The following is an 18,062-nucleotide window of genomic DNA, read 5'->3' on the forward strand; positions in this document are numbered from 1 at the left end:
TGTATGGTGAGCAATGATAGCTGGGTGCTGAAGCACACTGTTGAAGCTTCAGCACCCAGCTATCATTGCTGGCCAGGAGGGCTATACTGGTCTCTTACAGAGCTTCTTGGCACTCTGCTCTCCATTTGAGTGGCAAGTAGGATTGTGCTCTATCGACTGTATTCAACTAACTCATTGAACTAGCGGAAACCTGCAACACGAGGACTCCCACTACCGCAATGGGACTTCCCCCTCTCCTGCCCCGCATGCTCCTGTGCCCTCCCCAAATCTGTTCTTAGGGGTGGGAGAACCCCAGAACAATGTGTAGGGGGAGGAAAGGGGAGATAATTCCATCAGGAAGCAGAAACATTTGTTTGATGGAACAATCTCCATGGTGCTACATTGAATGCAAACCTATGGGTCTATATGAATCAAAAGATGCTTTCATATCTTAAGTTTGTGAAAATCTCAAACAAAGATTTTAACTCCTATATGTCATCTCTGTCTGTTACCCTTTCCCTGTATTGTTCTGGTTTTGTATAATCTTAAAAGTCCATTCTACTGAATGTTGAATCCTGTAGAACATGGGTAGACAGCCTATGCCTCTTCAGATGTTGGGACTCCAACTCCTATCAGCCCCAGCCAGTGTGCCCAATGATTAGGGATGTGGGAATGGGAGTCCAGTAGCATATGGAGCAGTGGAGATAAAATTGCATGTGCTGACCCTATTTTGAACCTCTATACATTCAGCAGAAGGGCTGCATAGAGCCTACATGAATGCAACTATAAATGCATGGAGCCCTTTCCAGGTGGTCAGAAACCCTGGGAAAGCAAGGAAATCAGGAATGGGGAAAGTATGTCTGATCCCACTCCATTTCTCTGTGTGTTTATCTGAATGTCTGAATAGGGCTTTGATGACATACCTTTGACTCTTAGCCAGATGTTGAAACAGTTCCATTCATGATCATGATGTTTGAGTTGGCGCTGAGAAAATTAGAAGTTCTGTATGTGGTGATTCATCTGTGGTGGCTGATTGACATATGCTTGTGATCACTAAAATGCTGGACATTCATGAGTGAATATGGTATCTGTCATGAACCTGTATATGTTCATGAGTTATTAAAAACCCCATAAGTAATATCTTGGCTCAAGCAAGGGGCTCTGGGAGATTCTACAGTTAGGAAAAGACAGGCCTCTGACAAAGCAAAATCCTGAGTTTCACTTTCCAGCTGAGGACGGTTAAGAAGAAGCCTAAACACGAACACCTGGCTATCTGTGCTGATTAGCAAGTGCCTAGCACTCAAGGTCATTCTTGGTCTGTGAAGTTTGAAACACGGTTGGGAGGGGGGCCTGAAGGTGCGCAAAAAGGAGAAACATCTAGAAAGGGATTACATCAGCCCATTCCTGATTGGATAATTAATCTGGGACCGTTAGGATCCTTTCCCTTAAGTATAGGGCTGGAATCCCAAAGCTTTTGTTCCCTGAAGTTGACCTAAAGGGTTCCTGGTTCCCTAAGAGTTGCCTATGGGAGGCAACTACTCAGGGTTCCATTTTTCTTGTTTTGATGCCAGCCTCTCTTAGGAGAGTAGTCATTGCAACCATCTACTTCATGTGTAAGTATTAGACTAGAAAAGGTTGTTATTTTCTTGTTGTGTCTGTGAATTCTCTTGTTTGTACCAAAACCCCTGTTTGGGTGTATGGTCTTAAAGGATTACTTGCTGCTATATATTTGGTGTGCAATTATATATTTTTAATAAAGCTACTTCTATTTAACCTGGTGTGTTCATTAAGAGAAAGGGTGGTTCTGAATTCAGCGCCTTGACCATCTCAGTCACATAACTACCAAAGAGGGAGAGAGAAGTTAAAAGCTTAACTCTAAATTGAGGTATTAAACCAGAGGTTCCTGGCAAGGAGTGTAACTGTGGCTCTTGCCTCATAAGATCTTGGTTTTACCTATTTCCTGGGCTCAGAGATCCCCTGGCTCTGAGTGGACCAGTAACAGGGGTGGTGGCAGCCTACCTTCTACCTTGCAGGGTTAGTGTTGGATTGCACAGCCTTGGCAAGGGTGAAGTGGTATTTTTTCGGTTCCAGTCCCATTTCCCTAAGGGTGGGGTTTGGGTCTGATGCATGGTCCCTGTGCCTTGACGGTAGGGATTCATGACAGTATCATTATTAATAAATACAATGTTGATCATTCAAGTACTTCAGAGCACACAGAGCTCCCCTATTTGCAAGGAGGGACTAAATCAGAAAGACTGTGTATGTGAAACAGCAATTATCCTATGAACTGTTGTCTATTTTGTAACAGGATCATTTAAAACCAATCTACCTTTGAAGTACAATGTATTACTAAATGCTGGCAGAATCTCCACGCTTGTAATACCAGTTGGCCAGCCAAACTTTGCTCTTTTGGATGGTCTGGATCCATACACACAATATGAGATAAGGATACAAGCCTGCCAGGATGGTAAGATGTTAAATAATTCTCTTTTGTGATCAGCAGACAGTGCAGTTTTGTAAAATAGATTCTGTTCAGCAAAACAGATAACATCTTATTTCGAAATTGATGTGAAATGTTTACCTAGCAAAAGCAAAGCCTGGCACTGAGTGGTGCATTTTACATTTCTCCATATTATATCATGAATATTTTAAAAGAAAATGTAAAACATTAGCATATGGGAGAATGTTAGTCCTTTTTATCAAATGCATTATGAAAAGTATAAAATAGGTTTTTTAATTGTCCTAGAAGTACACATCAGATAAAATCCATTCTCCATTTATGTTTTATCAGCAATTTATATCTTTTTATTATAAAGCAGAACTATTATTGCTCCCTTTTATTTGGGATTACAACAAATGCGTGAACCCTGATCTAAAGGTAGAGCACTTACATTGGTGGAAGTCCACAGAAACTATTAATATTGAATGTTAAACTTCTGGGTACTTGGGACTTGTGGGGAAAGTATCATTGATCCCATTGGAGAATAGCCAAATCAGTTCTAAGTGTTTTTGAAAACTTTTCTAACACCCCAAACCAATATTGTTTCAAGATTTTTTTTCTACACTGTTTGTAATTTTTGTATCATTCAGTGTTTGCCTGTTAGAATTCAGACAATGTTGGAGAACAGAGAATAGTTCATATGTTTTATAAGAAATTTTAAAAAATCAGGAATATGAACTTCGTATGTGTAAAAAGAGCAAAAAAATTTCAACAACTCTTTGGTCCAGTTCAGGCAGACATTTCCTGGTTTGCTAAACTATTGTGTAGAAAATGAGGAGTGAGGATTGGGACTCTACTCCTCCCTCATCCTCTCCTCTTGCTTCTTCCCTTTATGTGCTAGTTCTGGTTTGCTTAAAATGCAGTTGCCTCCAATGTCCAAAATGAAGAACTGTGGTTTAATGTCAGTTTTGCATAACTGTAAGTGCATAAGTTCTGAGAGTGCATAAGCTCAACGCTTGTTTCCAACTTGCATCATTCATTCATTCATTCATTAGATTTATATCCTGCCCTTCCTCTCAGAAGGAGCCCAGGGCAGGAAATTATGGTTTGGTACTCTGAACCAGTCCTTCATTTGTTTATGCTTGGAGCTACTGGGAGCCTTTTCAGTGATGGTGCCCTGGTTGTGAAATATCCCCCTAGAAAAGCTTGTCTGGAACCAATGCTTTTGTGTGTGTGTTACATGAAGACCTTTTAATTTTATCCCAGGGTTTTTAGAAGTATTTTAGTGTTTCTTCTATCTTTTATACTGTCATTATCCTCTGGTGGTTTTATTCTGGTGTGATACAGTGCTGTTTTGTTCTGTTTCGAATTACGTACTATTCTGTTTTATGGTTTTATATGTGTATAAGTGTAAGCTGTCCAGAGAACTTTGGTTATTGGGTGATACAGAAGTGAAGTAAATGATAAATGAAATTCTTATGGTATTATCAATTAAAAGTAATTGCGTATTTGCATTAAGAAATATTTGTTGCTTCTTGGGCAGTAGACAATCTTAACAGCATGCTCCTTTGTTCAAAATGACACTTGATCCTTATGTGCTGGTTCTGGTATCTTTCAGTGGGCTGTGGAGTTGGTGAACAGGCATATGCAAGGACTGCGGAAGCACCTCCTAAGGATTTGAGTCCACCTATCATCACAGCCACTGGATCGGCCTCTATAGAGGTGACATGGTCACCACCTCAGAAACCCAATGGAATAATTAGAAACTACTTTGTTTACAGGTGCTCTTATTGTTTGTGTTTTTTTTAAAAAAAGATTCAAATGTTCATTTTACAAACTATTGTAGCCCTCACCATGTACTTGAGTTCCAATAATGGAACTTGAGTTCCAATTCAGTTCCAATAATGTTTAAATTATCTTTGCACATGAGTGTGTTGGATAGCATGGGAAATATCCACACCAGTGCTGTTGGCCTCCCAGGAAGGTACACTGCTGGTGAGGACCTATTTGAGAAGAGCATATGAACATTCTCACAGCTGTTTTGAGCCCTTGGCACAGATCTGTGGTTTTGGTGGCAGGATACTGCAAAAGGAGCACTTTAAATGGGGTCCCATTTAGCCTTAGTGAAGCTACACTAGCCTATAAATGCAGGTAGGTAGAAATAGCCTCTACAAATGTGCAACAAATTATTAGCAGGTGTCCTGGGATCCAAAGAATTGTGGGTAAACACTTGAAGGCCCATCAGAACGGATTTTCCTTTCCCAAAGTAGGTTTCTGGATTTGGGGTGTGGGACTGCACCCTGCCTCCCTTTACGCTAAACATTATGGTCCTTCTCACCAAAAATTATGTTTTTGGGCAGCAGCCAACAGAGTGCAAACATCCCAACTAGAAGCATTTTTTTTAAAGTCATGTGCATGTTTCTAAAGCACTTTAGGCATGCAGATAGTCTTCTTTGGACCCAAGACATCTATGTCACATGTGCCTGTGGCAGTAAAGCATTTGACACTCATTGCTCAGAAGGGAATTGCTTGCACTTGCTCACAAAAAAGCCAGTTTCCTTCACAGAAGCTGGAATGCAGAGAAGCTGTCTGTTTGGGATTGTGTCCACATCATGGAGCAGGGACAGAGTGGAAGAGCAAGAATTATGCTAGGGGAGACCACTATTTTTATTGATTACAGCTTATGCAGAGTTTGACAGGCATGGAGATATCAGACAGCCCAACTTTTGCTTAATACCATCTGTATTGTCTACCCTGACTAGCAGCTGTTCTCCAGGGCTTCAGATTAGATATTCCAAGCCCTACCTGAAGGTACTGGGTATCAAACCTGGGACCTTCTGCATGCAGAGTGGTGAGCATTGAGCTATGGCCCTTCCCCAATAGTAGTGGTACATCTAAATTCATACATTTCATTGAACTTGCCAGCCAATGCTTTGCCTTAAGCCTTAAGGTTTCTAGGAGTCTATAAAATGCCTGCTCTCCAGGAATATTCCCCCTTTTTCCATGCTAATTGTATGGCCAAGCACATCAAACCCCTCCTTTCTATAAAGGGAAATAAAGTATCTCTTATAGTCAAAGACAAGGCTTCACTCTGCTGGTTTTGTAAATAAAGCTGATGATTACAGTTGCAATTCCACAGCAGCCCGAGAAGGAGAAAACAGGAAATATAATGCAGAAAGTGGAAAATACTGTAAATTGAATTTGACAGCATTTGATGGCATTTGATTATTCTAGTCACAGCCAAACAATGATATAAAGAGTAATATGAAACAGAATGTGTTACTGCCTAGCAGACTCGAAAGCAATAAACCTTCCTCCAATGTGACACAATCACTTCACAATCATAATTGTAGCCTGTTTGATACCTCTGAGTACAGCAGAAGGGCACTGACTGACATAGATACATTTTGTTTTTTATTTAAAGTGAAATGAAAATGGCGCACTGGGGCTCCAGATACAATCGTTATGTTCACCTACATAGGCATGAATCACTTGGCAGTTATTTCAGCTGAAGTTTAAATGTGCTTAGACAACAACAATATCACATCTTTCTCAGATAGCTGTGAAAAAAATCAGAAATTTGTAAGGACAGAAATGGGATGTAAGCACACAGTCCTTTCTTTTCATGTGATACCCACATATAGCCTTAGACTCTTACAGCAGGAAGCCTGCAGTATTTCTGGAGGATGTTATGGTATGTAATTTCTTTTTTCATCATTTGCTGCCACTTCCTTGCTGTCTTATGTACACCAAACTAAATTTATTTAACCTGCAAGTGGTAAGCAGCTTTTCATTAAAACTGAAGGATATATGTCTGAAAGGGCTTAGAGTTCTCTCCTTTGTTAGAAAAGGTCTTTAGAATAAAATTGGAGGTGGGCATAGCAATATTTATTCATTTATTTATACATTATATCTATGCCACCAGGCCAGTAGCCCAGGGGGGCAAATGGGGCTGCTGCCCCCCCCGAGCAGTGCTTCAACCCCCCAGGATTTTTATTTTTTTGGAGATTGTCTTCTTTTTAATTTGTGACATGACAGACAATGACAACCTCCATTTAAAGAATGAGAGCTTGTTATAAGCACAGAATTTAAGAATAGGACCCTCTGAAAAATGCAGTGAACAAGGCAGAGTGAGTGCACAACAAAAGCCTCATCTGGAAGAGCCCCCAAAAGTCCACTCTCTCAAGGCTTTCCCTGGTTGAGGGTGGATTTTTCCTGATCACAACCACCCTATAATTACTTGATACTGAAAAAACCAGCCTATATAGTAACATGACCCTTGAAGAGTTAGATATTAGATCTTTTATTGTCGGGTAGAGTTAGACTCTGCTTCTTGGACTTTCCTTTGTTCTGCTTTTCAGTTTCAGTTGTGCTGTCTACCAAACCAGCAATAAAGAAACATGTTTGTTTCCCTGCAGTAAGAAGTAAGAGTTTGTTTATTCTGCAGTTATTATAATGAGTGGATTTGGTGCTTATTGCTAAAGGGTGAAATAAAGAGATAGCTTAGTGATCTGAAAAAAAATCTATCTTTTACTTATTTAAAGCACTCACCATACTCACAATCATAGTGGTATTTTTTCTTTTCTGAATACTTGATGGCAAAGTATGAAAACAGCCCTAGAGGAATAGAAACACTACTGTGCACACTACAGTTAGCTGGTAAACTGGCTACCTATGCTGTAACTCAAGGCCTAATTTCTTGTTTTCTCATTATGCACAGCTTAGCATGAAGCCTTTTCAGAGTTCCTGGACAGAAAAATCAACCCAGCACCCAGTAAAGAAAATTTCCAATTGCTTTCCACTATAACTCTCCAATTGCTTAGTTAGTCCTTTATATAGCAGACCATTAAAATGTTTCCCTTGATTGTCCAACAGGAAGAAAAATCTAAAGCTCAGGAACAAGACTAGAAGGAGGGACTCTTAAGGAGGAATTAACAAACACACCCCAAAGTATTCATTTTCTCTCTGTAGTATGGAAATGTTTGTTTTTAAAACTGAGATACCTAATGCAGCATCAAAGCCAAACTCAGGAGCTCACTGACTTTACCAAAGTAGTTCAGTTCATGAAGAATCAGAACACAGGGAGAGACCACAGGTGAAAGGGGACTGTAGCTATGGCTTTTGAATCTGGTATTCCTGGAGGTCTCTCCAAAAAGGGTGAGACAATTCAACAGATTAAACTTCATTCATGTAAGTTAACACACTCTCTGGATGAAGGAGAAGTGATGGGGAAGGTTACTGCCTTTCCCTTCCCCTGGCTTGGCCCTCACATCCTCTCCACCAGTGTGTATGTGTGGGGACTGGCTGGCATGATGTGCCTATCCCCCCCAAAAAATGCCCCCCTCAGAAATGTGGCTGCCTCACCTAGAAATGTGGCTGCCCCACCTAAAAAGGAAGGCTGGCGCTCTCTGTCTCTGTCTCTGTCTCTGTCTCTGTCTCTGTCTCTGTCTCTGTCTCTGTCTCTGTCTCTGTCTCTGTGTCTGTGTCTCTGTGTCTCTGTGTCTCTGTGTCTCTGTGTCTCTGTGTCTCTGTGTCTCTGTGTCTCTGTGTCTCTGTCTCTCTGTGTCTCTGTCTCTCTGTGTCTCTGTCTCTCTGTGTCTCTGTGTCTCTGTCTCTCTGTCTCTCTGTCTCTCTGTCTCTCTGTCTCTCTGTGTCTCTGTGTCTCTGTGTCTCTGTGTCTCTGTGTCTCTGTGTCTCTGTGTCTCTGTGTCTCTGTGTCTCTGTGTCTCTGTCTCTCTGTGTCTCTGTCTCTCTCTGTCTCTGTCTCTCTGTGTCTCTGTCTCTCTCTGTCTCTGTGTCTCTCTGTCTCTGTGTCTCTCTGTCTCTGTGTCTCTCTGTCTCTGTGTCTCTCTGTCTCTCTGTCTCTGTGTCTCTCTGTCTCTCTGTCTCTCTGTCTCTCTGTCTCTCTGTCTCTCTATCTCTCTGTCTCTATATCTCTATATCTATATCAGGGTGCCAGGCTGGATGATGGCTAGAGCGCAAGTGGCAAAAGACGTGTTGTGAGGCAGATGAGGCATGAGTAAAACATAACCGTGCCTACTGTGTGGCGATGAGGGCAGCGAAGAAGGCCCACTTCTCTGCCTCCATCTCATCCTCAAGTAGCTGTCCAGTGGAGCTTTTCCGTATTGTCAGGGGTCTGTTGACATCAACTCCAGGAAATGGAGTTTTAGACCCTTAGGAGGCCCACTGTAAATTGTTTGCAAGGCACTTTGAGGGTAACGTTGCTTGCCTCTGTAGCAGTCTTGATGCCCCATCCACATCTACTGTAGTCCCCAATGAGGTGTCCAGTGCAACGTCTAATACAACTTCTTGGGAACGGTTTCAGTTGATGCAGCCTGATGACATGGACAAAGTGCTTGTTATGATGTGGTCAGCAATGTGTCCTCTCAACCCTTGCCCTTCTTGCCTTATTAAAGCTTGCCGAGGGGGTTTGACTGAGTGGATGCAGGGTGTGGTCAATGCATCATTGTGTGAGTGGTTCCAGCTGCCTTGAAAGAGGCAGTGATCCGGCCACTCCTGAAAAAGTCCCCCCCCGGACCCATTGGTTTCTGACAACTACCAACCGATTGCAAATACCGCCTTCTTAGGGAAGGTGATTGAGAGGATTGTGGCGCAGTAGTTGCAAGTACTCTTGGATGAAACAGATTATCTTGACCCATCCCAGTCTGTGTTCAGGCCTGGTTATGGGGCTTTGGTCACCCTTTATCAGGAGAAGGACAGGGGGACTGCGACCCTGTTATTCTTACTTGATCTCTCAGCAGCTTTTGATACCATTGACAATGGTATCCTTCTGGGCCGACTTGGTGAGATGGGTATTGGAGGCACTGTTTTACAGTGGTTCCGATCTTATCTCCAAGGTCTCTCTCAGAGAATAGCATTGGGTAACTGTCTTTTGGCCCCCTGGCAGGTGTGCTGTGGGGTGGCTCAGAGTACCATCTTGTTCCCTGTGCTGTTTAAACATCTATATGAAGCCCTTGGGAGTGGTCATCAGGAGCTTTGGGGCAAGGTGTCAGCAGTATGCTGAAGATACCCAGCTCTATTTCTCTGTAACATCTGAATTGGGAGAGGCTATGCAAGCCCTTGGCTGCTGACTGGACTTGGTGGTGGACTGGATGAAGGCCAATAAACTGAGTCTGAATCCTAGCAAGACGAAGGCACTGTGGGTTGGTGGTTCCCCAGTTCGGATAATTGGTCAGTTGCCTGCTTTGGATGGGGTCGTACTCCCTCTGAAAGAGCAGGTCCTTAGTCTGGGGTGCTCCTGGGTCCATCTTTGTCGCTAGAGGCCCAGGTGACCTCCATGGCTAGGAGTGCCTTTTACCAGCTTTGGCTGGTAAGACAGCTATGGCCGTTTCTGGACCAGGATAGCCTGACCACTGTTGTCCACGCACTGCTAACATCCAGGCTGGATTACTGTAATGTGTTCTATGTGGGGCTGCCCTTGAGGTTGGTCCAAAAGTTGCAGCTGGTGCAAAATGCGGCGGCAAGACTGCTCACTGGGGCAGGGTATCGCCAACATGTCACCCCACTGCTAAAAGAATTGCACTGGCTGCCCATTTGCTACCGGGCCAAGTTCAAGGTTCTGGTTTTGGTGTACAAAGCCCTATACAGCTTGGGACCAGGATACCTGAAAGACCATCTTACCCCTTACATACCCAGTCGATCACTGCGCTCTGCAGGTGAGGGCCTCCTGCAGATACCATCTTATCAGGAGGTCCGTTCTGCACAACATAGGAAATGGATCTTTATTGTGGCGGCACCTACCCTGTGGAATTCCCTCCCCTTAAATATTAGGCAGGTGCCATCTCTGTTATCTTTCTGGCGCCTTTTGAAGACTTTCCTCTTTCAACAAGCCTTTTGAGACCTATCCCAGTCTGCCTCTGTGTTGGAATTGCTTTTTAATATGTTTTTTTTAACCCTTTTTGAAAGATGTTTTTAAAGCTTTTTTAAAAAATGTTTTTAAAGTTGTTTTGTTCTGGTGTATTTTAAGGCCTGTTTTTATGATGTTTTGATGTGTTTTTAGTGATTTTGTTCGCCACCCTGGGCTTCTGCTGGGAGGAAGGGCGGGATATAAATCAAATAATAAATAAATAAATAAAATATATGTACTTAATGTGCTTTTCCATATTCTACTCTTAAAATCAGTGGGCTTTGTGAAGTCCAACTGAAAAGCAGCATATATAAATACCTTAAATAAAATTAAATAAATAATTTTGTGTATTGCTGTACAACTGTATGCACATGGGTTCTGTTCAGTCCCTTTGGCTGAATGCACAGAGATCAAGGATTGAGAAGACATGTGGCCCCACACTCCCCAGCACACATTCAGTGCATGCACAATTGACATGTGGAAAAGGACTACAGTTCATGAGATTTAAGCAAAAGCTTGCATAGCCACAGCCAGGCAGCAAACCACAGAATTAGGTCATTCCCCTCCCCACACACAAAACTGTTTCTAGTCTTTAAGTTTTCAGAATAAATTCCTAGAGTGTTCTGCTTATGTTACTGCCTATATAGCAATGTTACTGGCTGTAAAGCATTCCATAATAAAAGTAGCTCTTTGAACACCTTTAAATGAGTGATGACGGAAAAAAATAATATGCACGTTTAATGACAGTTTCTGAGAATATCTTTCTCCTGTACTACTCACTGTGTGGAAGAAAAGCTTCCATTTAAATGAGCAGTTGAATTCTAAATCTTTAGAAATGACAAGAGACTGTTTTAGCCACTTTTTCTCTGAGTTTATTCATACATGAGGAAATTCTCTCTTTTTAGCACTACAGATGGAACCATTTACCTAACCATAAGTTTCTTTCATTAAATATTCAACAGTAATAAGGTCTAAATGCTTTAACCACACTGCATTGTTCAGCTTTACTTGTGGAAGAGCTCACGGTTAGTGGCATATTTGATCTATCAGTGAGAGAAGCTGTTTATCACAGATTTTCTATGTTACTAAACACTAATTTGTGAATCGAACAAACAGCCATGGTGGCTAATTGAGATGCTGTGCAGTGCAAAGCAAACCTCCAAGCATTAAACAAAGAGGTTTGCTACACATAAAATATCACAGTTTTTCACTTTTCTGCAACTGACATATTTTTATAAGAGCATTTTCGAAGGGCATTTTATACAAAACTATGCACTAGATGGAATCGCAAATGTGTGGCATTCTGGCAATTCATAAACATTTTAATATATTTATTTTATTTATTATTGCATGTGTATCTCACTTTTACTCCCAGGAGCTCAAGGTAGTATCCATGGTTCTCCACCTCCCCACTTTATCCTCACAACAACCCTGTGAGGTACTTTAGGCTGAGAGATGGTGACTGTCCCAAGGTCCCCCAGTGAGCTTCAGGGATGAGTGAGGATTTGAACCCTGCCCTCCCAGGTACTAGTACAACACTCTTGACTACCACCACACCATACTGACTCTCTGTTTTGCCATATAGCCTTTTACCACTTGAACATTTCATCTTCCTTCTAAAAATAAAAAAGTTAGTCCACATGATGCAAATGATTTGCATAAAATCAAAACAATAATATTTGGGTAAAGAAAAGGTTCAGAAACTAGAAACTAATTCTATATACCTTTGAAACATATGAAATGGGAGTTTCTGCAAGGCTCTTTCTTCAAACTTCTATTTAACTCCCTTGTTCCATTACTAAGTTGGACCAAGACAAGGCATACATTTGTTTGTAATAGAGGACATCTTAAACCTTTCATTCTTGGTGCTTGTCTTCTAGCACTTTTGCACAATACTGGCATGGGAGGTACTAATGGTTGCTTTGGCTCAGCACACATGGCATGGTTGGCTCCCAGCACCTGAAAAGGGGGAGTTAACTGCATGAGTACATGTTGAGACAAAAGCACACAACCAGCTGCTCTGGTAGGGTAGAGAAATTGAGCAATATGACAGTGGGAGAGAGGTCAAACATTCAGAGTTACTTCTTCAAACGTTAGGTCATCTTAACTGTACATCTAAAAGCAGCCTTAGCCAAAGTGGAGTCCTCCAGATGCTTTGGACTACAACTGGTTTAGCAAAAAGGAAATAAACAAATCAAGAAAGGTGAATATAAACAAAGTGGGATCCAAATCTTCAAATGATGCAAACTAAATTTATATGAAACTGATGTTATGAAAAGACTATGAAATGATGGCTGGGGCTGACAGGAAAGGGTCCCATTGTTATTGTGCTGATTAATTTGTAATGACTTATTTGTACCTTCAAAGCATCAACACTCAATAAATATACCTGTTCGAATTTGTTCTTAGGGGCTAACTGCACATGACGTTAATTGTGTCATTCCCAATCATATCAATGTTTTTGTTTTGTTTTTTAAATTAAAAAAATTAATTACAGGCATGGGGTGCTTTTAATTGGGAATGTTAAAATGCTCCGCAAGCAATTAGGCTTAGAAAAAATGCTCTCATTGGCACCAATGGGATGTTTTTTCCTAATTGCAGTTCGGGGGGGGGATTATTTCTGTTGAGATTGCATTGGCAGAAGGATTAAACTTCCCTTCCTTCACATAGTGTAGATAAATTCTGTTTGTTTTGTTTGTTTGTTTGTTTGTTTGTTTTTATTATTATTTGATTTATATCCCGCCCTTTTTCCCAGCAGGAGCCCATTTTTTAAATTTTAAATTTTAAAAATTTTGAATTTCATTTTTTAAAAAAACTTCTTGATTGGAAGTGATGCAATTAGTAACATATGTAGGTAGGCCCTTATATACATGTGCCATGCTTCCCAAGAATTTCCTTCCATATGAGACAATACAGATTTACATACCCTTTCATTTCATTATATTCATGTCTTAATCCATGTGTTGGCTTCATCCATGTGCCAACTCTGTTTTTCCTTATGCAGTAGCAAGTAAAAAAAAAAAACCCCAAAGAGTCAGCTTTTTACCAACAACTGGGGGGGGGATGCTTTCTGTAGATCAGTGGTTCCCAAACTGTGGTCAGTGGACCACCAGTGGTCTCTGAGCTTCATTCAAGTGGTCTGAGGACTGTCTGTGGATTTGTGGTTGAAGACAGATATCTATCATATTAAATATTCACATTGATTTTAAATTATATTTTTATTGCTTCTTTTGTTTCTTGTAATGTATTTTATATGTTACAGTTTGGATTATATGGAATTCAAATTACAATAAAATGCTTTATATAAGAAACAAAATAATTGATAAAAATAAATTAAAAATCTAGCATCTAGCATAGCACTTTACAATTGCTACAATAGGCAGAAAAATCATTTGGTAGTCCACCAAGACCCTCAGCAGTTTTCAAAGCTTGGAAAAACCCTTGGGAATAGATGCCACAGATGAAAATATTAAAACAACTGAATTTTATGAAAGGTAAAGATTTCAAGTTGCCAAAGAAAAGGTCCATGACACCTGCCCAATATCCAAACTGATTTCACTGCAGCAAATGTGCCATGTTTGCAATTACAAATGGCACATCAGGTAATGTATTAATTTGGTATCATGGAAATGGACTGCCTTCAAGTTGATTTCGACTTATGGTGACCCTATGAATAGGGTTTTCATGGTAAACAGTATTCAGAGGGGGTTTATCATTGCCTTCTTCTGAGGCTGAGAGGAAGTTACTAGCCCAAGGTCACCCAGTGAGCTTCATGGCTGTGTGGGGATTCGAACCCTGGTCTCCCAGGTCGTAGTCCAACACCTTAACCACTACACCACACTGGTTCTTTTGGTATAATAAGCCTGTGCATTATTAATGATAAACACTGAACAATCCTAGGCTACAGTAATTTTGAAGGTTGTACTTTAGTATCACATGGTCTTTTATTTGTTAATTACTATTAAGTTATTTACATATAATTTTTGCATGACTTTCAGACGTCCAGTGGGCACTCAGGAGGAACTGCTTGTATTCATCTGGTCTGAAGGTGCTTTAGAATTCATTGATGCTACAGATGATCTTCAGCCATTCACTGAGTATGAATACCATGTCAGGGCTCAGAATTCCAAGGGCTCCGTGGATAGTCTGTGGTCTTCAACACAAACTCTAGAAGCCCCACCTTCGGGCATGAAGATTCCCTGGGCTCAAGCTATAAGTGCTTACTCTGTGCTCCTAAATTGGACTGACCCCACTTTTCCTAATGGTGCCATTTCTCAATATCGTGTTGCCTATCAAGAGAGACAGAGCGACCCAACATTTAATACCCCAGCTGTTACTGCATTAACTGTATCGGTAAGTGTTAGACAAATAACCAACGTTAAGGAGTTGTTTTTAGAAATGCATGCAGTTTCCTTTTCTGACCTCAGTTATGGTTTAGACATACACATTTGGGCTGTCACCCATTTCGAAATCTCTTAGTTTTTTAGTTGTATTAATTGTAGTTGATTAATCAGTTACATGTATATATGGATAAAAACAACAATTCTGAAGCAAAAATGATACTTTGTTTTAAGTTGATGTACACATTGTAGCAGGCACCATCTTAGAAGAAGCATTTCTCCTGTATGAGAGAAAAGGGAGGATGCCTCTTTTAAATAATGCCACTCATGGATTGTAAGTACTTGTATTAAAAATAATTTAATTTTCAAAAGAAGTACTTTTTAATCTATCATAGCGTCCTCATTTTGTTGTAATCTTAACATATATACATTGGGTATTTCTTAATTGCTCATGTATACTAACAATGGATGATTCATGTGCAACAATGAGGGCAAGTTGCTTAACCATCTGCATGTAAACAGCAGCCCAGCCCAATCCCAAGCATGTTTACTCAGACGTTCCATTGAACATAGCAAAACTTTGGGTGGTATTCAGTGCTCATCCTACTCAGAGTAGACATGTTGAAGTTAATGGACATGACTAAGGCAACAATCCTAACTATGGGAAGCCAGCATCGTTTATACTGGTGTAAATTAAGCCAGCATAAAGTATGTCAGATCCACATTCCATTAGGAAGAGGGAAAACGAACCTTTAAAACGGAGTTTGACTTACACCACCCTTTTTGCTGGTGTAAATTCTGCTGGGTTGCCAGGTCACGGGACTGAGCTGAATGGAGTTAGGATCCAATATAAGTCCCCCCTTTCTGGTCCCTCCCCCACCACTCCCCCAGAATGCTCATTTTGGGAGACTTACGCCAGCCTCAGCTGAGCTGGCTTTGCTTTGGCTGAGCCCCAGTGGAGAAACTTATCTCTGGTGGAACTGAGATTGGGGACTCACATTGATGCAGCTCTGGTTGAGCTGGGGATCCACCAGATCCTAACTTGTTCATCCCGACAGATATTGGGTTTGGATTTTTCCCTAACTTAGGTTCATTTATTTCAATGGGTCTACTCTGAATAAGACAAAACAACCTTTATTTCCTAGTAAATATGCTTTGGATTGGAGTCTTAACCTATAAAAGTCTAAATGAAACAAAATCATAGCAAAATCAGATATTTTTCAACCCTGGAATATGTTTTCTTTGCATATTCCAAGTGCGTGCTGGTGTAATCATGATAGCAAAATTAACATTAGTTTGACTCCTGTGATTTATGTTTAGTAATTAGGGAGATTTGCCTCATAACTCTTCAGAATCAGAAATAAATCAACCACCACAAAAAGAAAAAGCTTTTACCAGCAGTAACACCTGGCACCTCCATATTGTAGCTTGCAAACCTTAACAGCTATAGTAACTTGGAATTAGATGGATACTATTGCTGCATGTCAGACATGGCGGAACTGAGGGAAAGATGAAGTGGTGTGATTTTTGTGTAAATTTGTTATTTTAGCAACGGTAATGTCAAAGACAGCATTAGACTAGCATTGTTTTGCATATGTCTTACCTCAAAAAGTATATTGTAGAGCTGGCAACTATTCTGAAAAGGGCAACCAAAATGATTAAAGGGTTGAAGCAACTCCGCTATTGGAGAGTTTGTGGCTTTTTAGTTTAGAAAAAAAGGCTGGAGAGGAGAGACATGATAAAGGTATATAGGATTATACATGCCATTGAGAAAGTGGATGGTTGGAAGTTTCCCCCCCTATCTCATAATATTAGAATCTGGGGCCATCCAAGGAAACTGAGTGTTGGAAGATTCAGGACATGTGAAAGTGGTATTTCTTCACACAGTGCATAGTTGAACTGTGAAATTTGCTTCCAAAAGGAGTACTGATGGCCACCAACTTGGATGGCTTTAAAAGAGCATTAGACAAATTCATGGAGGAGAAGGCTATTGATGACTACTAGCCATGATGGTTATGCTCTGCCTCCACTGTTGGAGGCTGTATGTCTCTGAATACCAGTTGCTGGGAATCGCAAGTAGGACGAGTACTGTTGCACTCAGATCCTGCTTGTGGGCTTCCCATGGGCATCTGGTTGGCCACTGTAAAGACAGAATGCTGGACTAGATTGGCCTTTGACCTGATCCAGCAAGGTTCTTCTTATGTGAATAGAAAATGTCTGGAAGTAGGCCACTATTGTTCTTTTCACCCTGATGTCTGTTGCCTTTCTAATTAAACCATTCTCCAATAAGTAATCTATCTGCTGCCACTATGTTTTAATCTAAAGTAGCGGCAGGGAAAGTACCAGTATTCTGAACAACAGCCCTGGGATCAACTGGCCTTAGTTCCTCCCCAGTCCAGAATAACAGAAACTTCTCATTTCACATCATCTATACTTAAATGTAAGAACCAACTATCATATTCTATATTGAAATTTTCTGAATATCATATTCTGTATGAAACGTGAGCTTTTTTCCCCCTTGGCTTACTTTCATCATAAGCAAACTAGCAGAGACAAAATGTCAAAGTCGGGGAAGAGCCTGAATCTCTTTCTCTTAATTTTTGGAAATGTTAACAAGTATGTACAATTAATAATCTTCCAGCTGTTTATTAAGCAAAGATGGCCCCAGTTACATGGCAAGATTGTATGTTTGTCTCCTTCCCTCTATTGCTTCTCTAATTTATAAAGTATACTAGGACCTGAAATATCTATACATGAACATTTCCCCCCAAAAAGGTTTGTTTCTAGTTGCTTTCAAAATCATTTTCAAGTACCGTTCAGCATATTGTTGAGCTTTGGAATTCATCTCTCCAATCATGCATTGAACTGTATGCCACAAAATGCCAACAACGACAGAAAACATCCAAGATGGCTGCATTGAGGGCACTTTAACATACCAAAATGGCTTTTAAAATAATGTTGCCACAGTATGTTTCTTTAGCATCAGCATTTTAACACCTTTTAAATTGATATTTTCTTGGCACTGGAGAAACATTACCCTAGAAAACCAGGAATGGAAAAATATGTCAGAAATATATGCATGCTGATCAAATATACATTGATGCACTTTACTATATCTATTTAAAACAAGGTTCTGGAGCGGGTGGTCGCCGGTCAACTCCAGGTGCTCTTGGATGAGACCGATTATCTGGATCCGTTTCAATCCGGTTTTAGGCCTGGTTTTGGCACTGAAACAGCCTTGGTCACCCTGTATGATGACCTCTGTCGGGAGGGGGACAGAGGGAGTGTGACTCTGTTGATTCTCCTTGATCTCTCAGCGGCGTTTGATACCATCGACCATGGTATCCTTCTGGGGAGACTCGCGGAGTTGGGAGTTGGAGGCACTGCCTGGCAGTGGTTCCGCTCCTACTTGGCGGATCGTCGCCAGAAGGTAGTA

The 18,062-nt window shown here is 40.9% G+C and overlaps 1 protein-coding gene across 1 annotated transcript in view; it reads left to right on the plus strand.

Annotated features, from left to right (window-relative positions):
• The window catches only part of USH2A (usherin), a 766,975-nt gene that overhangs the window by 640,416 nt on the left and 108,497 nt on the right, over window positions 1-18,062 (plus strand). The window contains exons 58-60 of the mRNA XM_061626123.1: window positions 2,288-2,446; window positions 4,038-4,200; window positions 14,285-14,639. Of these exons, the coding sequence (XP_061482107.1) occupies window positions 2,288-2,446; window positions 4,038-4,200; window positions 14,285-14,639 (677 nt within the window). The remainder of the gene's footprint in view (window positions 1-2,287; window positions 2,447-4,037; window positions 4,201-14,284; window positions 14,640-18,062) is intronic.

The sequence above is a fragment of the Rhineura floridana genome, chromosome 4 (genome assembly GCF_030035675.1).
Source record: "Rhineura floridana isolate rRhiFlo1 chromosome 4, rRhiFlo1.hap2, whole genome shotgun sequence".
Lineage (NCBI taxonomy): Eukaryota > Metazoa > Chordata > Lepidosauria > Squamata > Rhineuridae > Rhineura > Rhineura floridana.